Source organism: Pseudomyrmex gracilis, unplaced genomic scaffold (genome assembly GCF_002006095.1).
Source record: "Pseudomyrmex gracilis isolate BER0280 unplaced genomic scaffold, ASM200609v1 scaffold_4, whole genome shotgun sequence".
Classification (NCBI taxonomy): Eukaryota; Metazoa; Arthropoda; class Insecta; order Hymenoptera; family Formicidae; genus Pseudomyrmex; species Pseudomyrmex gracilis.
In genome coordinates, this window is record NW_018020588.1 from 324,698 (window position 1) to 351,980 (window position 27,283).

General features: G+C 34.1%; 3 protein-coding genes across 11 annotated transcripts; 2 read left to right on the forward strand and 1 right to left on the reverse strand.

The window, feature by feature from the left end:
• Nucleotides 1-120: 120 nt before the first annotated feature.
• On the forward strand, nucleotides 121-3,576 carry LOC109856094 (ATPase family AAA domain-containing protein 1-B-like). 3 transcript variants are annotated; one of them, XR_002250351.1, is made up of 9 exons: nucleotides 121-411; nucleotides 649-810; nucleotides 933-1,181; nucleotides 1,302-1,503; nucleotides 1,612-1,808; nucleotides 1,886-2,058; nucleotides 2,204-2,337; nucleotides 2,413-2,506; nucleotides 2,691-3,576. XR_002250351.1 is itself a non-coding variant. In XM_020431023.1 (8 exons), exons 2-8 carry the CDS (start codon nucleotides 658-660, stop codon nucleotides 2,436-2,438), a joined length of 1,134 nt encoding a protein of 377 aa, XP_020286612.1. In that variant the 5' UTR covers nucleotides 122-411; nucleotides 649-657; the 3' UTR covers nucleotides 2,439-2,579. The 3 variants fall into 3 exon arrangements, 2 of the variants coding, with proteins under 2 accessions (XP_020286612.1, XP_020286603.1); XM_020431023.1 differs by lacking the exon at nucleotides 2,691-3,576 and having other exon boundaries at nucleotides 122-411; nucleotides 2,413-2,579; XM_020431014.1 differs by lacking the exon at nucleotides 2,691-3,576 and having other exon boundaries at nucleotides 122-411; nucleotides 2,204-2,579.
• A 683-nt stretch (nucleotides 3,577-4,259) lies between these two features.
• On the forward strand, nucleotides 4,260-22,273 carry LOC109856638 (phosphatidylinositol 3,4,5-trisphosphate 3-phosphatase and dual-specificity protein phosphatase PTEN). 5 transcript variants are annotated; one of them, XM_020432147.1, is made up of 9 exons: nucleotides 4,260-5,508; nucleotides 5,685-6,221; nucleotides 6,333-6,549; nucleotides 6,669-6,798; nucleotides 6,880-7,158; nucleotides 7,246-7,391; nucleotides 7,517-7,680; nucleotides 7,751-8,032; nucleotides 8,264-13,207. In XM_020432147.1, exons 2-9 carry the CDS (start codon nucleotides 6,045-6,047, stop codon nucleotides 8,675-8,677), a joined length of 1,809 nt encoding a protein of 602 aa, XP_020287736.1. In that variant the 5' UTR covers nucleotides 4,260-5,508; nucleotides 5,685-6,044; the 3' UTR covers nucleotides 8,678-13,207. The 5 variants fall into 5 exon arrangements, with proteins under 5 accessions (XP_020287736.1, XP_020287747.1, XP_020287756.1 ...); XM_020432158.1 differs by having other exon boundaries at nucleotides 4,260-5,455; XM_020432173.1 differs by adding an exon at nucleotides 14,472-15,412 and having other exon boundaries at nucleotides 4,262-6,221; nucleotides 8,264-8,441.
• Nucleotides 22,274-22,364: 91 nt separating this feature from the next.
• Nucleotides 22,365-26,293, reverse strand: LOC109856661 (methyltransferase-like protein 14 homolog). 3 transcript variants are annotated; one of them, XM_020432192.1, is made up of 6 exons: nucleotides 26,047-26,293; nucleotides 25,795-25,945; nucleotides 25,480-25,656; nucleotides 25,060-25,377; nucleotides 24,595-24,977; nucleotides 22,365-24,488 (listed from the first exon to the last, which is right to left on the reverse strand). In XM_020432192.1, exons 2-6 carry the CDS (start codon nucleotides 25,849-25,851, stop codon nucleotides 24,251-24,253), a joined length of 1,173 nt encoding a protein of 390 aa, XP_020287781.1. In that variant the 5' UTR covers nucleotides 25,852-25,945; nucleotides 26,047-26,293; the 3' UTR covers nucleotides 22,365-24,250. The 3 variants fall into 3 exon arrangements, with proteins under 3 accessions (XP_020287781.1, XP_020287789.1, XP_020287798.1); XM_020432200.1 differs by having other exon boundaries at nucleotides 26,015-26,293; XM_020432209.1 differs by having other exon boundaries at nucleotides 26,212-26,283.
• Between the last annotated feature and the right edge of the window lie 990 nt (nucleotides 26,294-27,283).

Genomic DNA, 27,283 nt, shown 5'->3' on the forward strand with positions numbered 1-27,283 from the left:
GACGCGAATGTCGGTTTTATTTTTTTTTTATTCTGCTCTGTTCTGCTCGCAATTTGACAGGTTGAGTCGATTTGATTTGATTTTATGACTTCTTGGACTCTAATGCTAGTTCATACGCCATTGACAGGTTGAGTTTACATTTTGACCGTGGACTATCATGTGATTGAAAGAGCACCAAAAATCGGAATACAATTGAACGTGGCCATTGTGTAACGGCCTTTAAAATTTTGCTACATATCTTCATTCCATGCATCATGCATCTCCATCATGTTACATCCGCACTGCGTTGAAATCTGAACTAAACAGCAGAGAAATAGCTGTCTTGTTGGAGGAAGATCGTGAGAGTCTTTACCTGGTCATTTGATGTCATTTCGAGAAGAATTGAAAAGAACAGTCGTCTAATTATATTACGTAGGTTGTCATAGTTGCCTGTCTCGGTATAGGTTAGATTAGGTTAACAATTTTTTGGTAATAATATTTCGCTGAGAACATTTTGCTTCGATCTTTGATACTATTGAATAAATTTTATCTTTTTTCTAAACACAAAAATGTTATTTTACCTTGAACTCTAAATTGCATATTCTATTCTTTGTTAACACAACCAAATGTATTGGATATTTTAATGATTTTTATATATTTTACTGTTAGCATATCAAGATGAACATGGCAAGTGCCGGTTTAACGCGACAGGAAGTCATGGTGCACTTAGCTAGATTGACTTTCTTCGCAGCACTTGGTTTCGTCAGCATGAGATGGCTCATGAATCAACTCGATCCTACTAGAGGTTCTAAACAGAAAGCCAAAAAGAAGGTTTGTAGTCATTTTTTGTCATCTTTTTGAGAAAATTACAGGACCATAAAATTGTCTTCAGTTTCTATTGCAAAATTAATTCAGTGCTGGTTTATATTTTGTGTGTAAAATAATTACTTCAGGCTCGAGAAAAATTACGCAAGATGATAGAAAATGACAACTATAACAACAAGCAATATGTTGATATAAATCAACTAACAGAATATGAAACAGTTATAGCCAATAATTTGGTAGATCCAAATGACATCAAGGTATCTTGGAATAACATTGCAGGTTTGGATAGTGTTATTCAAGAACTGCAAGAAACTGTTATATTGCCTATACAGAGAAAAGAATTATTTGAGGATTCTCAACTGATTCAAGCACCCAAGGTATCAATCATAATCCTCATCTTTATGACTTTTATGTTACTTTGATTCATAATTAAAGGAATTTTGTTAAAATAAAAATTTATATTTGATATAAATGTTCATGCATCTTATGCTTTCCAGGGAGTATTATTGTATGGTCCGCCAGGTTGCGGTAAAACTATGATTGCCAAGGCTACTGCCCGGGAGGTAAAGACACGCTTCATAAATCTGGATGTGAGCACTTTGACTGACAAGTGGTATGGAGAAAGTCAAAGATTAACTGCTGCTGTTTTTTCCCTGGCTGTAAAACTGCAGCCGTGCATTATTTTTATTGATGAAATAGGTGCGTCACAGAAGTAGCAGTTTCTTGCATGTGCTACAGACAAATTATACACATTAATATAAACAATACAAATGTTTTACTATAAACAATATAAATCTCTTTTAACAGATTCTTTTTTGAGATCGCGCAATTCTCAAGATCATGAAGCCACGGCGATGATGAAGGCTCAGTTTATGTCTTTATGGGATGGTTTGATAACTGATTCCGATTGTACAGTGATGATAATGGGAGCTACTAATAGACCGCAGGATTTGGATAAAGCAATTCTGCGGCGTATGCCAGCGACTTTTTACATCGGTTTGCCGGTAAATTTACACGTAAAAATTATATTACACACAAATATTGAAGTTTTATATGAACTTAACGAAAATAACTGTTTTAGAATGAGCAACAACGACTCGAAATATTGCGGTTGATTTTAAGAAACGAGCCGATCGCAAGTAACGTAGACATCCCGAAAGTGGCAAAGAATACTGAAGGATTCTCTGGATCAGATCTGCAAGAACTTTGTCGGGAAGCATCTATTTATCGTATCAGAGACTACCTGTCTACGCAGTATGTATCTAAAGCCGTAAAAAAAAGAAAATTAACTATTATATTATATTTACACAATCAAAGAGTTTATCCGACAAAGTTGGATTCATTCGCTTTCTGTGTGTGTGTGTGTGTGTATGTGATGTATGTAATATTAAATTTATAGCGATGGAGAAAGACTTCAAAACAGTACAAGTGACGATGAAGTGTATCATGATACTGTGCGACCTATCACAATGGAGGACCTGCAAAAATCGTTCACTAAAATGAGAACAGCAAAGCTGCAAACAGGCACACTTAGTACGAGACAATTATTAGATCTGGATTAAGTAAAGAAATTTTATTATTAACTAAAAGTGTATGTTTTCTCGACAGCTATACCTATGTTACAAGGATGTTGAGATACTAGAGAACGATGAGATACTAGAAAATGACATTGATATTATCGGTTTCATCAGTTTTTCTAATCGTAAGTTTTGAAAATTTTTTATAGAAGCTCATGATGTTGAAATATAACAAAAAGAAACGTTATGTATTTACAATGCATCAGAAAATAAAAAAATATTGAAAATTTTAAAAAGTAAATTGGGCGTGTGCATATAAAATTTCAATGTCATTCTAAATAATATTTATTTTCTCTCGATGGGTCCTAGATCTGTTTGAATCGCATCCATCGTTGGTTATTCGCCATCTGAAAGTTAAGATTGTATGAGATAAATTTTTAAGATGACGCTTTAAGATAAGCTGTAATAAGTATATAAATGTCTAAAATTAATGCGTATATTAAATGATATATTGTCATTCAAAAAACTCGTAGTAGGGAATAAAGTCGCGTAACTTTACACATTTAGAAATTGCGCAATCTATACAATGTAAACGCGCGCGTGTAATTTCTTTTATTTTTATAATTAAATAGTTCTTTGGATCACAAAAGTTTCTAAAAGCTCTTTGTCGAGAAACATTTATTTTTGTTATATCAGAGTTTATCTTTACAGTACTCAGCTTCAGCACAGAACGCAACTGTTCTTTGATACAACAATTAGACACTTCCTAACAAAAGCTTTTGCAAATTTAACTTAAAGTCAGGATGTTTATGTTGTTCGTGATCAATTTCTTTCTTAAAATCACCGGTAATTATCTTTGCCGATTCAACTTATCTTAAGTCGTTGCAACTTATTTTGATATAATCATATCGGTGTTATATATATGTTTAAAGTTAATAAATTTTATAAATTTTTTTTCTATAAATTTAACAATTTGTAGTTCTTTTCTTGTCAAAATCTTATTTTGTGCATGTATACGTACTGTGTACATGCGATGTTTTTTACGTATACATGCACGTGTAGTATATTACATAAATTTACATAATCATGATTTCTTACATATACATATGCATTTTGTATGCTGGTCACGCGATAAATTAATGTACAATGTATATTTGTCATATTCTTGCACTAGTTTTATTATTAACTGAAACTGCAGAATACAATGTAATCATGTGATTTTTTCCTTAAATATATTAAGTTTGATTTATTGTTACATGCTTTACTATGTAGTTATTTGAGCTATATAAGATATATTGTTTTACTTTGTAAGATACAGAAAAAATAACTTTATATTGTATAATCCTTTATATTCTATAGTAACAGACACACACACACATTGCAAATTATATAAATTATATTTGTACCTCCCTCCTCTCATATATAAAACATTTGTGTATATTACAGTTTCAGTTCTGTAATAACTATACTTATAATCATAGCTTTGGTGTGTGATATATGTTAATATTATATATATATATATACATTTTTTTTACAATATTAAGTAAAGTTGATCATGATTTTTTTGTGCTACGTTTACATTTTTATGAAAAAAAAGTAATATCTAGAATCTATCGAATATTTTTAGATGTGTCATTTGGTTTTGTATATACGTATAGGTATATGTAAAAAGATTCTCATATAATAATAAGAGAAAAAGAATGTAATATATAGAAGTCAAATATATAAATCGAGAAAAAAACAATTTTTTTGGTCGATTTATATTGACATTTCTGTAAAAATCTAAAGTTACCTGAAAATTTCGAAATTTAGATAACTAAATCAAGTGTGCACAATATTTAAAAAAAAAAAAAAAAAAAAAATGTGTTAAGCATGTATACGATGAAATAATAAAATTTGATTAGAATAATTTCTCTAATATTTATTTTTCTCTTTTAAAATGAGAAACGTGATGGATTTTAAAAGCCGTAGAGAAATTCCGAGATTATCATTTTTCTCGCAATTTTTAAGAGTTTGTTAACAAAAAAACAGCAGTGAAGAAAAGAACGCAATACCGACGAAACGGAGTGAATGAATCGCGATCGTCCATGGTCGTCGTCAACAGGAGTTCAAGAAACGAGACATAGAAAAAGAGAGATATGTACATATATATATATAACTATATACAAAATATATATATACATGTATACATCGTACGTATATACATATAATTTGCATTCACACTGATCCGAACCTAAACGTTAATGACACATGTCGAGCATACTGTATCATCGCCGTTATAACCGTCGCGCGATGCCAAGTGTCTCGGTAATACATCACTGCAAAACTATCTCTGGATAACAAACACACGGCGACAATCATTGTCGCCTATATATCCGCTTGTACGAGAAAGAAAAGTACATATATATATATGAGAGAGAAAGAGAAAGAAAGAGAACAATTAGCGCGGCGCGTTGTCTCTTGCTTGCAGTTGTCAATTCCAAGCTGCGGTCTCATTGCGCGGTCGATCTTTTTCTCGGTTTCAATCTTGGCAGAGAGAAGACAATACTACATGTTACGTTTGTCTTAGAGAAGACAAGTGTATACACACGGTGAATAAAAGATCTCCCCGTTTATATTCGCGCCATGAAACTTTCTTCGCGAGGAAAATTCGCGCCTCCGCCAATGTGCCGTCGTTCGCGAGTGTGCGAGAGAGCGAGAGAGAACCGCTCGGTTTTCGGCTTCCCTCTCCTCCTCCTCTTCTCTGCACGGAGAGTGCAAGCAGACCGAGAGAAGTGCGAGCGCGCTTAACCTAAAACTGCCGTTCTCGTACCGTTGTGTCGTCTCTCTCGTCTCCGTTGCGTCAGTGGATCTCGTCCCCCCGATGTGCGTTGCCTCGATAAACGGCACGTCGAACACAAAAGCGGCGCGTCGAGTCCGACCGGCTTGGATCTCCAAAACCCAGAATTCAATCGCATTACCCGCCGACAGACCGAGACCACTGAGTAGAGCGACTCTCTATGTGAGGTCGCACCTACCAGCGATGCTAACCTGCCAGCGCGACTCGCGAGTGTTCGCGTTCGTTGTGTGAATGCGCGTAGAAATAACCGGTGCTCCCGATCGAGCATCTCTGTCTGCGCGCTCGCGGTGCTTCCGTAGGTTTTCTTATCCCTAATTGTCGGAGTCTTTTACCTCGTTATAAGTAAAGGTAAAATACTCTTTCTCACTCCCTCTCTCACTCCCTCTCCTTCTCTTTCTCTCTCTTTCTCTCTCTCTCTTTCTCTTTCTCTTTCTCTCAGACTCTTTCTCCCGTTGCTGCCACCGTTGTTGCTACTGCTGTTGGATACTGAAGTTGATTGTGATCTTTTGTGATTTTCAATGTAGAAATGTCCATCTGTTAGGCCAACTGCGAAGATAAGAAAGTTTCCGATGTGAACAATGCAACGGCGCGAGGTTCCAGTGTTCTTGATGACAGTTATTTGGTTACAGAGCCTCTGAGAAAAGGAGATCGTGTACAGTGTGCGTTTCCGCGTTTCATATTTCTTTGCCGACACACGTGCGTGGACAGCTTTTTGATAAAGAACTGCCACTTTCCGCGTGGAGTTTCACTGTTTGCGTGTTCGTGTGAATCATGTCTGGCTGACAGAACGTTGTCATGAAGCGGTCCTATCAAGAATCAGCACCAAACCTCACAGTGGAGAAATAGGACATGCTTGATGAAAAAATGCCCAAGTAGAGGAACACATGTTTTGGGAATTGATGGGTATATGCTTTTCCTGCAGGAGACCCACTAGCGGCAGGTTGAACACAAAAATTTCTGAGCACATTTCGGCATCAGTAACTCCTCTCCATGTTTGTCTGGAGGAACAAAGAGGACCAGAACTGGGCTCATGTGACGCTTCACAAGCTCACAAGCCTCAGGTACATTTAAACGCACTATAAAAATAAATTAACATTTTATTTTTACAGAGATATACGAACTATACTCGCATTTGTATGACAATATTTTGTTATTCATAATTCTTCTTACAGGTTAAAAAGACCTTTGAAAATCAAAAAGCAGAAGAAGAGATTTCCGAAGAGGTGGCGGAGAGTAGTTCGATTGAGGTCGAGACAGGAGAGTTAAGACAGAGCCAGCCAAGTATGGCCAACACTATCAGCAACATGAAAATGACCAACCCCATAAAGGGGCTTGTCAGCAAACGCCGTAAACGTTTTACAGAAGACGGTTTTGATCTTGATCTCACATGTATCCTTTTATGCAGCTTCATTATTTTTGTATCAAAAAACATTGAGCTTGAAAATATTGCTTTATATAGTCGCAAAATTATGTTAATGCTAAATAAATTTCTTAATTGTAAACAATAGATATAAGAGATAATTTAATAGCGATGGGTTTCCCTGCTGAGAAGCTAGAGGGTGTGTATAGAAATCATATTGATGACGTTGTTAAATTACTGGAGCACAAACACAAAGACCATTATAAGATTTATAATCTGTAAGTTATTTACAGAACGATGATCATTAAAATATTGTTGTATATGGCATTACATTATCTTAATCTTTTTTTTTTTTTCAGATGTTCCGAGAGATCATACGATTGCAAGAAGTTCAAAGAAAGAGTAGCTACTTACGCGTTCGATGATCACAATCCACCAAAGCTGGAACAGATCAAGCCGTTCTGTGAGGACGTGCATTCGTGGCTGTCTCAACATAAGAACAATGTGGCTGTAGTTCATTGCAAGGCAGGAAAGGGCCGAACAGGTGTAATGGTGTGCTGTTATCTACTTCACATCAAACAATTTCCCACTGCCACGGAAGCTCTTAATTATTACGGAAATCAACGGACCCACGACAGGTAAATATAAAATTTCAAGGATTTTGGACATGACAGCCACCGTTGTGACTCACATTTTCTCATTTGCGCGATTTTATTCTGATCCAGAAAAGGTGTAACGATACCTTCGCAGATACGATATGTAGAATATTACGCTACCCTTGTCCAAGAGGGTCTTAATTATCAACCGGTAACGTTGATACTACGTAAAATACAGCTGGATCCGGTCCCTATTTTAAACGGTGGTCAAGGCTGTAAGTAATTTGTACAAAAGTTATTAGGCACATGAAACTTTATATTATTACTAATCGATACGCTTTTTTACTGAGTGTTTCTTTGGAAGAAACAAATCTTTAACTTATGTGTTGTGCTTTTTCAGGTCTGCGTTTTGTAATCTCCCAATCGAAGAACAGAATATTTTCAGATATTTACGAGGTTCGGAAAGGCATGACTTCTATATGCATTTCGTTGCAACACAATCTCGCTATAACAGGAGACATACGAGTTGACTTCTACAACTTCAGGCCAAAAATGAAACGGAAGGTTAGTGTCTATTTGATATTTATTTTTATCAATTTGTTGAACGATACTTTGGAGTGTGCCTCTTTTTCAGGAGAAGTTGTTTCATTTTTGGTTTAACACATTTTTTGTCCGTGAGAAAACTAATTCCGAATGCGATAACGGCGAATTACCTGTTGAGAGATCGACAAGAGCATTGAGCTGCGACGGCACAACCATGGAATTGCCAATGGTGATGTCGCATGTAAAATCTAGAACGGGATCATTGACGAGTCTTGGTTCCATGCCGCCCACTCTCGTTTTACGGATAGACAAGTCGGGATTGGACGATGCACACAAGGATAAAAATCATAAAACGTTTAGTCCAGATTTTAAAGTGAGTTTTTTCTCCGCATTTCTCTGATAAGAATACTACTTCATACACAAAGCAAAAAAAATTTAAGTATCAATTGAAATCGAGATGCAAGATGTGTGTCTTGAATTGTTAAACTTAAATTCAAATAAATAGTAATTAATCGCAACTTGATAATTGAGATACACACACACACACACACAGAGAGAGAGAGTATACAGCGTTTAATTATTTACGGATCTCGCTTAATTACAGGTGAGTCTATTTATGCATTGCGTGGGTGGGAGTATATCGCCAGCTGTGCCGGCAACGATGAACAGAACCGGGGATGGCATGCAGTTGGGAATGAGCGGGCAGGAAACGCCTAGTGAGTCCAGCGAGGCTGACAGCAGCGAGTGCGATACCACTGGCGACGAGGACGGCTGGGAATCCGGTGAGTCCTCTGCATCCTTGGTGGGGAACCACCATCAACACCAACACCATCCCCTTACACACAGCAGTAGCCGTAAACACGTTAGTGTCCGTCCGCGAGTCAGTCTCAAGGAGACTGCAAAGTGTCTATTGTCGCGCGGCGACAAGAGCAGGAGCAGTAATAGACAGAGTGCAGCCGGCGCGAGCACGAAGCATTCTTCCGCTTCGTTCGCGCGCTCCGCCACTCTCGACACGTAATAGTTTTAAACCAAGTACGCTCTCAGTACTTAAAAACTCAGTTTACGGTCATTTTTTTTTTGTTCTTTTTTTTTTTTTTTTGTTTTGTGAAGACGCTTTTTTGCTTTCTATTTCTTTATGATGTCGCGACCGACGCAAAGAAAAAAAGAGCAAAATAGCGTTGAACAGCCCTGGTATAAAATGACGACTAAAACTCGGAGATATCCGTTGTGCGACAATTTTTTCCACGTCACTCGTTACACCATTCTTCCCTTTTTTGTACGGTTATTTCTTTTTGTCTTTTTTTCTCTCTCTTTATCTCTCTCTCTCTCTCTCTCTCTCTTTTTCTCCCTCTCTCATTTTCTCTTTATTATGTCGTGGGACCATGAGCTTTACTTTTTCTGTATTGACGATTCGTATCTTACTGACTAGAGAAAGCATATTAGTATAAACTGTTGTTCAATTCTTCGCGTAATGCTCGTAATATATAGTAAAGTAGGTAATATTGTTGAATATATGCATCGCGTAAAGCTTTGAGTAAATTGATTAGTTTGTCACGTAGAAGTCAAAAAATAGAAACAGAGTGTAGCGTGTAGCACATTAACAATTAAAAATCCACAATGGATTTTTAATGCAGCCTATGTTAAGAGAGAATTATACACATTTTTCTTTAATTATAAAATATTCACATAATATACTTTTTAAGCGTCGTCGTGCGGTTCAAACAATAGAGAGTAATTACGTTCACCTGTTATAAATTTTAAAATTTCATTACATGCCGTGCGAGCGCAGTGAGTACACCTGAACGAAGAAAATTGGTTATTCAGTAATTTGTAATTTACACATTAACAAACTGTTTAATAAAACATTTTTGTATCAATGTTACGCTTCTGGTTCACTTTTTTTGAAAAAATTTATTTTTTAATGTAACAAAAGGAAATTATTTAACCGTGCGCGTTAATTAAATTCTCCGATAATGTTCTTCAAGAAACATGTTTATTTGTGAAATTCATGTTGATTAAACAAAAAACAGATTTTTATATTTTTAACAATTTATACATTTTTATTGCACTTTTGCAATATGTTTGCACTGCAATCAATTTTCTTGTTTGTTTTGATAAAACTATTCAAAACTAGCGATATTGTAAACCACGCAGTATTTGGATCTACGCAATAACATGTTTTTAATCGACAAATAAAACAATGCAATTTTTCTATATTTTTAACATATAAAAAAAATCACGAAAAAATGTATTACAACGAGATTGCGCGAAAACTCGTTTTTTTCTCTTTTTTTTTGTTTTGTATTTTTTGTTTATACACGTAGATTTCGATAAGAGCGGGAATCTGTGTGTAATTTAGCGGATTTAATTACCTTTAATTTAGTGAATAAAACTCTTTATATATTTTGTTCATATCTATTTCTCGGTAGGCTAGTTGCAAAGTAAGTTAAACTCTAAATTATTTTGTAAATAAATTGAAACTTATTTTGCGTCCTAAGAATCACAAATTTGCATTGAGGAATAATCGCAAGTTTTTATATGTTTTTTGAAATAAAAAAAAAGATATAGAACACTTGCGCTATAAGGCTGTGCACAATATCTAAAATTTCTTATCTGTACTGAACACAATGTAATATTTTGAATTCATGATTTTGTGCATATCTCATACACACATTAAGATACCTATTTCGTCAAAAAAGAATGTTGACTGTTTATCTTGTTATTAAAATTACGTGATAGATACGCGTATAAATACACATGTAGATGTTTGAATATACACACACATATATATATATATATACTATATATATAGGATGTATATAGAAAGATACGTTATACGTAGAAATTTTACTTATTATGCATTTCATTAATATGAAAACGCATCCCGCGGGTTTATACGTGCTATTATAGTTCAAGAGAGACACTTATTTTCTACTAAAGTAAAATTATGTAATACAATTTTTGAACAGTTTATTTGCTGTCAAGATAATCGTAAACGGAGATGAGGCGAAACAAACGGGAAACGATAAGAGCGAAGTAATAAAATTCAGTTTTAAAAAGCGATGTTAAAACTGTAATTAAAAAAAAAAAAGAGATTACAAAATCTTTTTGACACATTTTTATGCAAATAGAAAAAAATTATCTTTGTTTACAATTTATCGACGACAGTGATGAAGTACAAAAAAAAACCGTAAAAATCAGCCTTTTATATACGCTGTACATTCTCGAGCAATAATTCGGTTTCGTGAGATGAGAAAAACATTTCTCTCTCTTTTTCTGTATGTAGTTGACTTTCAGCTTTACTGTGTTTGATCCACACACTATTGTTATCGATCGATATTGGTCGGCTATCAGGAGCTGGGATAAAACGGCGCACAGAAGAGAGAAGCTCTTTTTCTCTCTCGCGAAACCGAATTTATTGCTCGTGCTTTATAAATATCGAGATTAATAAACTCCGAATGCTGATACTAGATATAACTCCTCGTAACAATAACTCGGATCGAACGTAACTCAGAGTTAATAAAAAAAAAAAAAGAAAAAAAAATTAGAAGATCAAACGGCGTACAAAAAAGGGGAAAAAGAGAAAATTCGAACGTAGATTTAAAACCGATTGTCTTTCTAATGTCTTACGTTGCTTCTTAATACATATACAAAGAAGATTACGCGCTCTTAGATTTGGATACGCACGTAATAGTCGTGACGTATATAGCGAATACATATGTATATTATAAGGAAAATGCATAATAATGCAATTAATTAATTCACACGAACACGCATATATATATATACACTGGCTTTGGGATCGAACGTGTACAGTTATTACGCAATTAACTCTATCGAGAGATCTACGCGAGTTTTGTTTTTTTTTTTTAGATTAAGCAGGTAAAATTGTAGATATCGGTAATACATTATAATTTGATTAGCCTGATAGCATGAGCATTATTAGTATTACATTATCGGATTATGTTTTCTGTGTGTAAGGCTAACCTTTGTGATACAATAAGACAACCGCGTGTTTTAATTTCCGCAACACAACGCAAATCGGATTTCAATGAATTACTTTAAGCACGTCATAAGTCAAGAAAAAAGGAAAAAATGAAAAAAAAAAGAGTGAGAAAGACTAGCGTTTTTATTTTCAATTTTATTCGTAGTAAATCATTGATTATTTCTAGACAGATAAGTGAAAGCGGAAAACACGTATTCTATTCCGCGCTGCACGTATATCTCCGAACACACATGTAGTTATATATATATATGTACCTTAATTATATTTATTGTAAAATTGCATAAAATCCGTTAATTTATATAAAAAAAAAATAAATAAAATCAATATCGAGATAAGATTTTTCCGCGAGGACAGGAAAGTAAACAGACGAAGTAGTTTGTTTCGAACAGCCAAGAAATTCGCAAAGTGCAACTTCGACTAAAGTTTTTGAAGGGCTGTAACCTTCCAAAGCTTAAGTGTTCATTGCACGATGTGTAAATATGTAGCGAGTAATTTTTGCATCGATGTATTCTAAGTAAGGATTAAAATTGATTTAGAATTTCCTATAGAGTGATGCAACAGATCTGGTGGACAATATCTTGTCTATGGATTTTTCGGACCACTTTGTAGTTTTCTCTTTCCTCATCAAAAATATCATGAGAAATTTAAGAGATTTTTAGTTTAAGAAGCTGCAAAAAAATCAAATAAACATTTTTCTCATTTCTTTGGTTTCGCAAACTTCATCTTAATTAATGTTGAAGTGGGGACCAGTTATTAAGATATTCGACACATTTGAACGTTGAATATAAACGTTCGAAAAATTTACGAAAAACAATAATATTCCTCTCAAAGAAAATTGACTTCAAATTGTTCGAAAAATCACGTGTATAAAAAACGTTGTTCCATTGGATTCGGTGCTGCACTCTGCGTCGCAGGGCCTGGGTATTCATAGAAAGTTGAAAATATCTATGTTGAGTTTTCACTTTTTGTGTGGTCGTAGTATCGAGACTTGTGCTGAATGTCTTCTGGAGAGCGTAAATGTACAAATTATCGCGATGCCGATAAGGACGCGATTCACTCTTGTTCTCTCATTCTTGTCGACGATACTTCGAACGAATGAACAAATATCTGAGTCCTATTACGTTTTTTCTCTTTTTTCTTTCCTTTCTTTTTTTTTTTTAGATAATTTTAACTATTTTCTCTCATATATATACATACATATGTATATATGTATCTCGTTGCATGTAAATAATTTATATATATAGACCATACTTGAAGATACTGTTACAATGTTTGAGACATGTTTAAGATCTGTATAAGCAAACTCTGTCTGTTTTAAATGTGTAATGATTATTTTGTGATACTACTTATTATACTTATTATTATTACTATATCGTTGTTATTATTATTATTAGTAGCATTAATGTGTCATTCAATATTAGAGAAAGCTATTGCTGTTAGACAACAATTATTGCTATTCTTCAATTACGCGAGGTCTTTACAATTATTACATAAGCATAATTGAGATGTTAACGATTTTTCAATGTAATGCTATATGTTACAAGAATGTGTACTTCTGTAATCAGATTATTTTTAAGAATAAGATTATAGACATACATATACATTATATATATATATATATATATATATATATATATATATATACATACACAAGTACTATACATTTTGTAATATTTTCTATTTGCTGCGCCTATATATATTTCTGTAGACAAACATACATGTTACTTTTTTTAATCCTATCTCCAGACAATCGTGTTTTTTTTCTTTACTCTTCTCTACCCGTTCTCTCTGTTTACTCTGTTTCCGAAGAGATTACAGTCGCATCTGCGACATTTGTAATTTCAAATTGTATTCTGCTTTTCACGATCTTTGGTCTACCTGTCGAGAAGATCGAAGTGCGCAACGTAGTGTGCGCAACGTAGTGTGCACACTCGAAGTCGAGATGCGTTATATTAATCCCGTAAAGGGTTGCACATTCGATCTGTTGTTTTACTAAAATATTATTACACGTCGCTTTTTCACGTAGAAACATCTCGATCGCAATTCTTTCTGAAAGAAGACTGCCGCAGAAATCTCAATTTTTACACGATCTCTTTTGTTTAGTACGTATATAATCCATTGTAAATAAATCTTGAGAGTAATTACTAATGTATATTTAGACAATCGAGAGGTGATCTTCTTTCAATTGCCACTTAAATGCTCACTTGTTTTGACATCACTTATATGTTGCATTAGGTATGTAGGACACGATCGCGATCACGTTTTTGCACAAACAGTATGTAGCGTTTTGTGAAACAAAGAATATTTTGTAATTTAACTTCTCTTCGTATTGATGTGCCGTTATCTCCCTGCATTATGTGCTTGTTGCATGCTATCAAAATGTATATCGTTGCAAGTCGGTAATCATCAATCTTTGTCACACATTTATCATAACATCGTACTGTCGACTTTTGTAGAGAGAACAGTATAATATTCTCTTAAAATGAGGGTGAGGGTAGGAGTGACAGATTAATTTCACGCGTGTGTGATTTTTCTTCCGTTCGCGTATTACGTACACATATATCTCGTGGTTCTTAAATGAATCACAGAAAAATAAAATCGATTACACGAGTAGTAATAGCGCAGTTTTCGATCCGAGTGAGCTAGAGAATCGCATAAAATCTCAGAGCGGAATAATACGCACTTCGCCCTCCACCGTCGTCTTTTTCACATAGTAAAAAAACAAAAAAAAAAAAAACAAACAAATTGCCGAAATAAGTCACTCTGACTGACCGATTGTGTCTCTTCTGTGTCTGTTCGCCCTTAGTGGACTTGGATCAGCGCGTCGGCCGGTACCGTCTTCTATCAGATGGAGGGATGATAGATCTTTTGTGAGCCCGTCGCCAATCATCCCTAATCATCTTTCGACTTCATTGACATTTATTAAGGTTTCAAACACACAAACACACGTACATGTATTTATAACACATACATATTTTGATCAGCACTGTGAATCGTTCCGCGTGAGGGAAAAGAGATTTTTCTTCTACACGCCGTTTTCTTTCGCGCGGTTGTCGGTTGAAGTGAAGCAGCGCAGTAAAAGAAAAAGGATTTGCATTTCCTCTCGTGGAATGATTTAACTGCCGGTGTATACACGTGGTGAGACACGTGCAGATTGCGACACGAACACATTACATCAATCATTACCGCGTCGAAAAAACTCACGTTTTGTACGCGTTTTAAGTTTAAGCTTTTTGTACTTGAGTTAGTTATCTTATTTAAACTAGTGAGAGGAAACCAATGTGATTTTTTTCTACGTAAAAAGAAACAAAAAAAAAAAAAAAAAAAAAAAATAGATGATATACTGACAATGAGACAAATCGCTTTCTTGCCGTTTATGATTTAATGATTTATGATTTTAACATTACGCGTGCGGTGAGGCATATTAGTTAGATTTGCGATTAGATTACAGTTGTGAATGAGTGTATAAGATAGGCAGAAAGAACGAAAAGGAAGAGTGCGCGAAAGGAAGTGTGAGCGATGATTAGGATGAAAGTATTGATAATAACCGTAAGAATCTAATCAAAACTAACGTATTCACAGGTTTACTAACCCAATATACTGTTAATAATTAAACACATCTTATTTGAATTCTTTCTTTTCATTTTTTTTTTTTTTTTGTGGGTAATACGTGAATCTACGAATACAGACACTTCACTTTTGCATGTGGCACTTGATTTTTTTTTTTTTTTTAACTAGCTAGCGATTGAAACACATAGACAATTTTTGTCATTTTCGTCTTATATATAGATTTTTTTTTTTTTTGACGAAGATTTTACTAAAATGTGATCCTAAAATTTGACGTAACAATTACTAAATGCCTTATATAAAAGAAAAGTAAAGTATTGATCGTTAATTTATTTTTATAATATTTTCTATATATGCACGTTTAAATATGTATCTATTTTTAAATAAATTTATAATTAAATTTATATTTAAATTAATTTTAAGCACTTTTCTAGATAAGTAGCTCTTTAGTTAATTCTAGTTCGTTAAATTTTCGTGATAAAGATACATCGATTTTCTAAATGGAATCCGAAGAATTTGTGCCGAAAATTGTCTATGTATGCAGGAGCTTTGGAAATTGTGAAAAAAAACTTCTATAAATTCAGCTTAACACGGTAATCATACATTTGTGAGCGAATGAACTTTTGTGAAAATTCTCAAATGATTGTGACGGACACGTGTAATTGTAACGATGTTTGTTTAAATGCGACAAAAGGAAAACAAATTATTGTAAACAATTTTTAAGCATTTAAATACTCGAAGAATATTCTGTAAAGCTCGTTTATATCGCATGCTGTTTATCGAACGAATCGAGATGCGAGACAAGAGAAGAACTTTCAAGCTCGATGTATCAACGATACATATATCTCATAACATTTATTTCGTTTGCAAATCCCTGTGATTAATGAGATTTTTTTAGTTACAAAGAGATTTGCGTCTACATATGCAGCCAAACTTCAAAACGACAACAAATATAGAAACATTGTGTCCGTTAAGCGGCAAAAATACGATCGAAAACAGCAAGTGAATTAGCTATATGTATGTATATGTATACGTATATACATATATACACATATATATGGCGCGTAGCGGAAATGCATATTTATAAGAACTATACATATATGACCTGAGATGAAAGAAAAGAAAAAAAAAGAAAATAATGCTGTAAAAAAAAAAAAACAACAAATATTTTCATAAGAATAAAATATCGTAAGTCAATAATATAATAATCTATAGAGAGAGTATTGTAGTAGTATATATTGAAGTACTATTACCATCGAGATTTCTTCGCGAAAGAGATTCGATTTTCACCATATATACATATATATATGTATATATTATATATGTCCTTGCGAGTCTGCCTCACGCACTTGCAACAATTGATGCAAGATTGGCAAGGAATTTGTTGTGCTGATAGAGCTCAATATTGACTGGTAATGCGCGTTTAAAAAAAATTGAGAAGAGATCTCTCCATCGTGTTAATATTTTTGAATATAAATTGTTTCCAATTTGTCGCTTTGTTTTATATCTTCCGACAAATTTTAATTTGTTTTTCGGCAACATACAAGTCTTTTTATTGTTATTTTATTCATTTGCAATATATAATTTTAGTCTCTATAAGTTTCAAGAATAGATTAAGACTTAAAATCTTAAATTGAATATTCTTTTAAAATAAAGCTTATTTTTAGTAATCAAACTTATATTTTATTATTTAGTTGGAAATTATTTCGGCTTTCTGTCCTTTTGTGATATTAATGCCTATTTTGACTTCAAGATTATGATGTTCTTTAAATTTGCATTTGGGGAAAGAACGACTTCAAATTTGTCAGGAAATCACGATATTTCCAATACGCTTTTTGTGTATCAGATATTTCGACAAAAAAAAAAAAAAAAACAGTGATCGCAGATATATGGTGTAGATCCGTAAAGATACATCTGTCTTGCTTAAGACTTTTCGACCGTTTATACAAATTTTAGATGCGACGGATTTCTTGAATTTTTCGTCTCACATGTATAAATCTTTTCGACGTGAATTTACAACGCGACTATCTCGCGTCGCGTGCGCAATTGTACAAATCACTCTTTCCACTTAATATTCAGCGCTATTTCAGCATACGAAGTGCTTGATAAATATGTAGAGATACGTCGCACGCGCAAGAATCATCCCTCGCCGTGTGGATCCTTGCGCGGGCGACAAGTTTTCACTTATAGAGCTTATATACGCCAACTCGCGACATCCTGAACTTCTTTCCGACGCGACTTGTTATTCTTATCCGTTCCATTATCTTGCGTTGCACCTCGATAGAACACTCTAGTGACATACATGTAATAGTTAAGACTGCGCTCTTAACACTGTGAAACACACACCGTGCGACCGTCTGCCATTTCTTAGGAAAAACAAAAAAAAACCAAAAAAAAAAAAAAAAAAGAAAATGTCACTGCATCTCTTAGCTTCGCAGCAAACTTCAATAGGTCCTTCTAAGAAGTGTGCGAGAGATGCAACCTGTCGTTTACATACACACATCTGTCCAGCTTCGTGGTACACGTTCGTGAGTTGTCACAATCTCTTCGTAAGACTTTTACCGTGTTCGCGGGCGAACGCAATCGGCAAGCGCTCGACAGTGTCGACTTTTTCGATTAATTAAGAGCATACGAGCGGACGTTATGTTACGTTACGTTGGGAAAATCATTGCTCGTGTTATAGTTTACGAAGTAGGTTTATCGCATTGATAATTGTGTATAAGTGAATCATGATATTTTAATCTTCTATTGACAAGCTTCAAATTTTTTGAGGGGAAAAGAGGAAACGTAAGCAAGCTGTGTTTTCTAATAGATTATCCACTTATATCTCACCGGGAATGTATCATTTATTAATCGAAAAATGAGACACGTGTGCGGATTCGGAGGGCTCGCCTTACGAAATGTGGGCGAGAAATTTAAGTAAGCGAGAACTTAGTAAGACATTACGTTTGTGATCGTCGATAGCGAGCCGAAAAGAGACGAGGTGAGAATCAACGAAGCCGTTCTTTTGATATGATAAAGTGTACAAAGTGCGTGTGTGAAAAAAAAAAAAAAAAAAGAACAAAAAACATTGATGTTTCAATTACTTTGCTACATGCCTATGTGACTGTTGTTTAAGTAATCTAAAGGATGAATTTTCTCTTGATATTCGCGGAAGGCAAAAAGTAGGCAAAACACCGAACTGAATTTTCCTCGCTGATCTATTTGCGATCGAGACGCGAGTCGAGAGAAAAGCGCGAGAAGTCTAGCAGACAATTTCAACGTCGGTCTTACCTGAAATGATGATAAATTGTACACACACATTCACTGAGATAAGAATCGGTTTTTTTGTTATTTCTATTCTGCGTAGAGAAAACTATATGATATAAAATATATATATACATATATATATATGTATATGTACATATATCTATAGATATATATTATATTGTCGGTTCTCTTGATATATATTAAGGCGCTTATATCGGGTGATCCGGAAAAAGAACAATATGAGTGGTATACGCAAAAGAACTGATTGTTTTACACGAGATTCTATCGAGGAAAGTTTATATTATAATTTGTAACATAAAAGAAGCGCTCCATTCTATTAAAAATTTTCTATTAAAAAAACTTTCATTAAAAAGGATAAAGATCTCTTATAATCTATAAAAAAAAATTTAAAAGCTTTAGAAAAAACTACCTTTAATAATATTGATACTATATAATGTGTTAAAATACAAAAATAAATAAATATGTTCTCGCAAGAAAAAGTCTATAACAATGTGTTGGAAAATTTCTTTCCTCCGAATTTTCCGAATCACTCTATATATGCAAAAGAATGACGACAGAGAAAACCTCCTCTTATAGATTTCGTTACACGAACGCGTTTACTCGATACTCGGTCGGTTTACATTTACGCGATAAACGTATTTTTGTACTTTCTCCTTATTGTTAAATTGGATACAGGTATATATAAATTGTATACCGCGTATCTCCTGATGCGTATAAATATATATATATATATAGGATCTCATATTATATATATACGAGTATTTTAAGTATTGTGCTTACGCGCGAAATCTACCACTTCTCAGTTAGAACGACGGTTAGAGATCGGTTTAGAAGCGCGCGCGCGGAGCAATCCAAATATAAACATAATAAAGTACGTTTACTTCGCCGATTTTTTATATCGCACCTAATCGGTGTCGACGAGAGTACGATTTTGTCATAAGATTGTGAATATATACAGTTAGTTACTGAAAAAAAAAGAAAAAAAAATAAATGTTACACGATGCAGTTTGTGTAAGAATATCCCTGGTGTTCTTTCGAACGAGCCGTTTCTCCTTCGATTTGTTTTCTCCGACAAGTAGATTATTATACATTATACGAAACGGAGAATATTATAACTGTGAACGTGAAAAACTGCAAATCTATACCGTTGACCATTTCCAGAATTTATAAAGAGATTAAAGCGCGAGAGCAGCCAGAGAGCTATATTATATATATATACATATATTTTATCGTATTTACGATATTCGTCTGCGTTACAAGCCTGTCCTTTGTCCGAGAGAAACATGTTCGATATAATCTGTAACATCGCTGCCTTAACAACCCCGTTGCTATCGCAAGCTTTGACACTAATGTCTTATTAGTTGTCGGATCGAACACACTGCAATGAATGTAATAATAAAGACATATAATGAAATCTCTTATTATTATTGCGAATAAAATAATTGTGTGTAATATCCAGTATTCTCTCGAGAATATTTCTCAAACTTACGAGATTAAGATCGATATATATATACGTACATGTTTCGATTATGTTATACATTTTCTTCTTGCACATGAGGTCTGTTACGTTTATCTCAGGGTAAGTTTAAGAGCAAAAAGAAACGCTTTCAAAACTTTATAATCTCTCAAACACAATACGAATAAAACATAGCAGTAAAAATTCATTTTTTTGTTGCGTAACCTTCTTTGAAACCAACGCACTTTATCTCTTTCCTTTCAAGAATATAATTTGTAATTTTCAGTCATTTTATATTTCGAGTACGACAAAGTAAGTTTGAATAATTTGCGTGACAATCAAATGTTTATAGTTTCGTGAAGATGTAGTGCGTTGGAATTCAAGAATAGAGCAATGCAAGCTTCAGTTTTTTTTTTTACATTCTCGAGTATAAATGTGCAAAATCGTCTATTTATGTTTTTCTTGCTTGTCCCCGCTTTGTCACACACCATTTTCCACTTTCCCGTGTAACTGTTGGTCGACCCAGAAGTTTTGCGATATTACCTTTTGACATCACGTCTTTTTCCACGACTGACGATAGGTCTGCTTGCAGGGGAATCGACATATTTGTGACTATTGAAACTTGACTGAGATGATGATGATGATGGTGAGATGATGATGGCGGGCCTGATCAGGGCCAAACACTTCTTCACTGTGACGATCAACCTTCTGACCGCTGAAAACCTCGCACCGCTTGATTATCGAAATTGTGTGTGTGTGTGTGCAAATATTGATGAAACGACCATCATCGCCATCCCGTTGCCTGCCACACCACGCATGCATACACACCCCCGCTCGCCTGCTCGCCCGCCATCCCCAGCCTTATAAAACTTTTCTTAGTTACATACGCTGATGCTTCACGAAAAAAAAAAACAAAAAAGAAAATCCCATCACTAGAATTAATTAACACATTTTTGTATATGTGGCGCGACCAGTGAATAACGGCTTTTATATAAAAGAAATAAAGCGCCAGTGTTTTATGTGGTCTTTTACCAAAATTTTGACGCCGGGAGCGTCTCTTTTGGATATTTATATAAAAATGTAGCGCAATGACGAAAAAAAAAAAAAACAATTTTTATATGATTATTTAACACGAAAATTTATTTATAAATTTATTTATAAATTAATCTTAGGCTATCGTATTAACTTATTATTTGAACTAAACTCATCAGTAATGAACTCATGGTTAGCGCGTGAGTTTTTTGTGCCTCAAGTAGGCAGAAAGTTATATGAAAGTTTATAAAAAAAAAATTTATATTCTTAAAAACTTGTACTTTCGGACAGTTTTATGGAGACAATTTTAACTTTCTGAAAGCGCAATTTCTGAAACGTAAATTTTCTTTTTACACGAAGAGGTGCTTAGTTTCTTCTGTGCAAAAGCCGTCCTTATTTAGTGCTCTAGAAATGTTTATTATAAAAATAAATATACACAATATTTTTTTCGCTTCGCAGTCCCGCGCAGCATACGCATCTTGCTGTGTGTCGAAAATGGATCGATTTTGTATACAAGAGTCGAGCGAAAAAAAAGTCTCGAGTACAAAATATATAAATTTTGAGTGTTTCTACAAAAAGTTACGCGTCATCGAATTTTCGCACAGCGACGAGATACGCACAAATACGAGATAAAAATTTAAGTTTTCTCGTTTTTTTTTTTTTGTATTTATTTATTCTTTAAAATGAGCAATAACGATATTCGTGTTTTGCGCGAATAACTTATTTATTTATCTTTTTCCGCCATGTTTTATATTCGTATAAGGATACGTATATGCGAGTTGTTTTTTTCTTTTTCTTTTTCTTTCTTTTTTTTTTTTTTTAAAAAAAGTCTTTTCAACGTGATAGACGATTCATTTCGACGACGTAAAAAAACATACGATTTGTTGCACAAGTATTGTGTATTTGCGCGTTGATATTATTATTACTTTAAGTTTATTTCCCGTTTAAGTTTTTTCAATATCAATGAAATTTGTCAATCTATAATTTGTATAATACACCCAATTTTTGTTATCAATATAAAGTAGAATATCTATAATAAATGTCTGATAAAAAAATAAACTACAACTAATTTGTACAATATAAATTGTCTATGAAGATCATCTAATTAGTAACTTAATCGAGAGTTAAAGTGCAAAGAAAACAAACTGATGACTGATGAGTGTTTAACATCGAAATACAAATGTTTCTATATGAAAAATTGCACTTTGTTATCTATTATTATTATTATTATTATTATTATTATTATTATTATTATTATTATTATTATTAATTATTATTATTATATTATATTATTATTATTATTAATTGGATCGTTAATGTATTTTATTTATAAACCATGTTGTGTACCAGGGTTTTTAATACTCTATTGCGATCTTTTTTTGTATTATGTCATCGTTTATCACGACGAATTAACGACGAGAGAGAGGTAGAAATGTAGCATTTAAAAACGCATTACGAGAAAATAGCTATGTAAGATCCATCATAAATAAAATTACGATTATATAGATGATTTCTATAATTAATTCGACATAAGATGATAGAAATAAATAAATAATCGTCGTTTAATTTCTTACTATTTAGTCACAAAAAGGAAAAAAAAGGATATCTCTTCTGTGTTGTAGTGTACAAAACTATGATAAACCGATATTTTTCATATATTTTTCCACTATAAAAGGTTAAGTTTGTTGTTAACAAGTCTACTCCCCCGATACACATGTAGTATGTTTTTTTTTGTGACCTCATCAATGAAGTCTGCTCTTTTATGAAGTAGAAATATAAAGTACATCTAATTGTGTCGTTAACGCGAAAAATGCATTCAAACGTAACAGAAAGAACGAGGAACTTTTTTTTCTGAGATATAGATTCGTTCACCGGAAGCTTTACTGGGACCAATAAAATTTACCTTGTAAGTCTGCGTATTTTTGTTTTCTTCTTCTTCACGACTTTAATTTTAAGAACTCTCTGTATATGTTTACGATGTATACTACGAATTAATTACTCGAGACTCAGCCTATAGAGTACAAAATACGTGACTTGATCTCAGATTTAAATAGAAAAATTAATTAACTTTTCTCTCTGTCTCCGAAAGAGTGTGACGTTTAATCTTTTGAGCGATGTCATTGAATATGTGCATTTAACAATTTCATGTTGACAAAGGACAGGTTTTTATAATTTATATAAATTATTTTCTAAAAAAAAAAAAGGAAACAAATTTTGTGATTATTATTTGCGCGAAACAGTGTTTTAAAATTTTTTAATTCATTCTTTCGTCAAACATTCACACCGCAACAGCTGAACGTTTCGGTTTTATTCCAAACTATATGGTGACATTTTAAATAGATAACAAATATAAAACGAAATTTGTCTTTAAAAAAGTACGCCATAATAACAACTTACATGAACGTCATAATATTTTTTCTCTCTAGAAATCTATTCAAAAGTACACAATATCACTTGGCGATATTCTGAACGACCGATGAGATGCGTGCGCCTTTCTTTACTCTCTCGAGGATTGATATACTTCGTTATTATTTAATTAGTTAAATCATGCTACTCGTAAGACTAAGTAATATTTCTTTGCTTCCGCAACACAACGAAAGATATGTTTTATTTTTTTATATGTACGTACATTCGTTTGTTCCTAGTGCGATCTATAATTAATGCAATTAGATGCGGTTTAGCTACAAATTCGACAAATTGGATTTTACGCGATCTTTTTAGCGTGTTATTTTTAAAATTCCACCACTCCCCTCTTAAAAAACACTGCGACTCTGGCAGTCCGATTTATATCGTTAATGATTTAAAGATAGAGGCAATATTATGTACTATCTGCAGATAGTTAAGTTATATGTAATGCGTTCAAACGACAAATTGCGTTCATTACAATGTACCTTGCAATAACAATAAGTTTGATAGTAAAACAAAAACCTGATTTATTCTTTCTTTTTTTTATCCCTTTCCTACGCAACAACAAGAATTTGTATTATTTCTTTTAATGACGAATTCTCCAAAAGTTCATATTTTTTGAAAAAATTTTACAAATAGGAAAATTTAAAGTTTTAAACGGAAGGCAAGGAATATTTTGTGTGACAAGTTAAAACACATTTTTAAAAATTCAAATATTTTTGAGCGTAAAAAAAAATGAAATTGTTTCTGTGAATTTCATGTTTTCAAATTTCTTACATTTATAATAATAATAATAATAATAATAATAATAATAATAATCAAAGACATACAAAGGAGAACCTAGTAGTAGTTATTTATCTTCCTCGACCTCTGCCGCGACTAAAACCTCCTCTGCCACGTCCGGACACTTTCCCCTTTGGTGGAGGTGATTTCGGTCTGAGAGCCTCTATTCTCTCGGTACAACCGGTAGTGATTTGGCCGTTAGCAAAGTAACTCTGGTAAAGATCTGCATTAAAGTTCGTATTTGTTAGTTCTGGACCGACAGTGAGCCAACCGGGTCTGATAGTGCTGTCTCGACCAAAGAGATGCAACCTAAATAATAATGAACAGAATGTTTTTTAAGAAATTAATAAGAAAAATCGCGAATATAGAATTTATTTTTTTCATTTTAATAATACACCACTGTTTTACTTTGTACCTTCTTCGACCGAGGCAGAAGTGTTCGATAATGTGAAAAATTTCCACCGGTTTCTCGATGGAACCGTAATCCGGTTCTTCGGATATGATAAGATCGATGTCGACGTTCGCATGAATAAAATCGCCATCAGTAGAGCGTCGCACTGTGCCTTTGATGCCCATCAGGCAATGTTCCTTCGTTCTCTGTAACACTGCCTTGCTATCTAGATTTTTGCTGTGACCTGGATTATTGATGTTTGTGCGAATCCAGCAGATGTCTTCGCAACGTCGGAAGCCCCATTTGCGCAAGCAGAATCGCCCCATGTCCAGGCCATCGCTGCTACCGCACCACAGGAATACGAAGCTGCGATTGGCAGCCACTTCGCCAATATCTAGCTCCATTATCTGTGTAAATTAAAAACAAAAATATATATAAAAATATTCTTTTTATTGCAAAATAAAATTTTCAACTGTAACTCAAACTAACTTGGTCCCAGTTCCATAGTTGTACGTTAGTTACACCACACGTTCTTTGATATTCTTCCAACGGTGGCTCTATAAGAATGACATCAAATTTACAATTGAGCTCTTTCAAGTTATACGACAGCAGATCTGTTTTTAGATACATTGGTGGAGTCGCCGTTTCCGCGATCAGATCGTCTTTCAACTTGATCAGCTCACGAAGTTTTGGATACTCTTCGAATCTATCTGCCAGACCTACATCTCGAATAAAGTTTTGTGGTCGTTGGCCAGTGTCAATAAAGTGCTGGCAATAGTCATTATGTGGATTCGATGATTGTGTGCCCTTTAAAACAAAACAAAAAAAAAACACATTTTAAGTACATACACAGTTTTAAATGCGCAATATGTAATTAATAAAGAAATGCCAAAACTTGTGGATAAGTACTTTCAAAAATGTCGAAGAATCCTTATATACAATTTCATCTGTTGGAACAGCATCATCTTTTAAATCTTTGATTGTACTGTCAGATTTGTCATTGGACAGTCTGCTTCTCTTTTTCTGTGTATCTTCCACGTCTGTTCCCAAAATCTGTCGCAGTTCGTCTACACTAGAAACTCCCAGCTGCAAAAAAACATTGAAGATTATATATCAAAGATATTGTCTTATTTTTTAGTGGCTCATTGAACGTATTGTCTGTATTTGTATACCTAACCTAATTTTATTGAATGCAACAATCGCCAATGTTTCCGCGATACCTACCGTTTGGGCCAAGAGTTTCTTGCGTTTTTGAGAACGTTCCCAACGTGCTTGCAACATCGTTTACACAGTCTTATTCGCGGCACGTCGTGAGTGTAAACACATTTTTACAAATTCTCATCGCGATCTGCCGTTTTGCAAAGCATTACTCTCGCTAAAAAACAAAAAAGTACTCAAACGACAAAAACATGCGGAATATAACGCGTATTTCTTACAAACGGACTATTTTGACAGAAAAATTCGAGTGTTATTTACGCAACGCAGTCTCGTCCGATCAGAGAAGAAATTCATCCCCGATATCGTTTCTCTTCGGAACACACTACGGTTTCTTTTTCCAATCTATTTCTCGCGATATATTTTGTTTCAATTTTTACGAATACTTTTCAAAAATGCATTAATGCTCCAACGCGCTATCTTAACCTGATCAAACGCCGACAAACGACACATGTCAATGATAACATGGAGATCGCTAACCACGCCACGACGAGGTTATGACTTCGTGACAACATGACTACATCGGTAATGAAGTTCACTGCACTCGTTACGAACACGAGTGATTGCACGAGGGGACTGCAAGTTTCGAAATAAAATTTTTCAGATACGTATAGAATCAAATAAAAATTGCAAACATAAAACAATTATATAAATTTGATAAAGAGAAAGATAAACAAATTAATCGCTATATTATAGAACGAAGAAAAAAAAGAAAGATATAAAAAATGAAACTAGCGGCACGCAGTAGAAGAAGAAACAGATATAGAAAGCCACACCATTTAAAAGTCCAGTCTCCAGTCTGGCAAAGAACTTTGATTTCAAGCAAAAAAAATATTAAGAAATAACAAAAAAAAGTGAGAAGGTAGATGCGATCAAGCAAATTCAAGGAATAGAAAAAATTATGACTGCGCGATATTCTCTGCTAGTATTAAAAATCTATACTTTACGTCACATGTGCTATATAGAGAGCAGTCTGTCTTTTTCTTCGCCGCTGCGATACAGGCTACGTTTTGATATTTTACTTCCAGTAATGAAAATCTATAGCACATGTGTGTACGTAAAATATAGAGTTTTAGTACTAAACAGAGAATATTGAAACGCGCAGCAACTAGTATTAGGCTATTTGATGCGGCCGGCTTTCCGTGCTCACGTCAGCTTTCAAATTGGCACGTGGCTGGCACACGCGCCATACGCGGTTCTTCCGCCAGCGCAGGTGGTTGCCGCGCACGGAAATACTCAGGACAGGTAAGGTACACGTATTTTTTCTTCAACTTTGCATATGGCAAAATTTGTCATTTTATTAAAACCCCATCTGCGACACGACGAACGTTATCAAATTTCCGTCTATAAATGCCCAGCCGTTAAGCGAATACACGTGATACTGCAAAACGCTTTCTCCCTTATTCGAATCCGCTCCTGCTTTTTCATTGTTACAGGCGCGAAATCATTCGAAAATAAATCTCGATGCGCGGCTAGGATAACAATTTTTTGTTGACGT

Excerpts from the sequence above, each read along its gene's own strand:
- LOC109856638 (XM_020432147.1), top strand. The coding sequence starts at position 6,045 with ATGTTTTGGGAATTGATGGGTATATGCTTTTCCTGCAGGAGACCCACT. Across the intron at positions 7,159-7,245 it reads AATCAACGGACCCACGACAG|AAAAGGTGTAACGATACCTT; the intron begins GTAAATATAAAA and ends ATTCTGATCCAG. Across the intron at positions 7,392-7,516 it reads TTTAAACGGTGGTCAAGGCT|GTCTGCGTTTTGTAATCTCC; the intron begins GTAAGTAATTTG and ends GTGCTTTTTCAG.
- LOC109856661 (XM_020432192.1), bottom strand. The coding sequence starts at position 25,851 with ATGTTGCAAGCACGTTGGGAACGTTCTCAAAAACGCAAGAAACTCTTG. Across the intron at positions 24,978-25,059 it reads AACTATGGAACTGGGACCAA|ATAATGGAGCTAGATATTGG; the intron begins GTTAGTTTGAGT and ends TAATTTACACAG. Across the intron at positions 24,489-24,594 it reads TTCTGCCTCGGTCGAAGAAG|GTTGCATCTCTTTGGTCGAG; the intron begins GTACAAAGTAAA and ends ATTATTATTTAG.
- LOC109856094 (XM_020431014.1), top strand. The coding sequence starts at position 658 with ATGAACATGGCAAGTGCCGGTTTAACGCGACAGGAAGTCATGGTGCAC. Across the intron at positions 811-932 it reads AACAGAAAGCCAAAAAGAAG|GCTCGAGAAAAATTACGCAA; the intron begins GTTTGTAGTCAT and ends TAATTACTTCAG. Across the intron at positions 2,059-2,203 it reads AGAGACTACCTGTCTACGCA|CGATGGAGAAAGACTTCAAA; the intron begins GTATGTATCTAA and ends TTAAATTTATAG.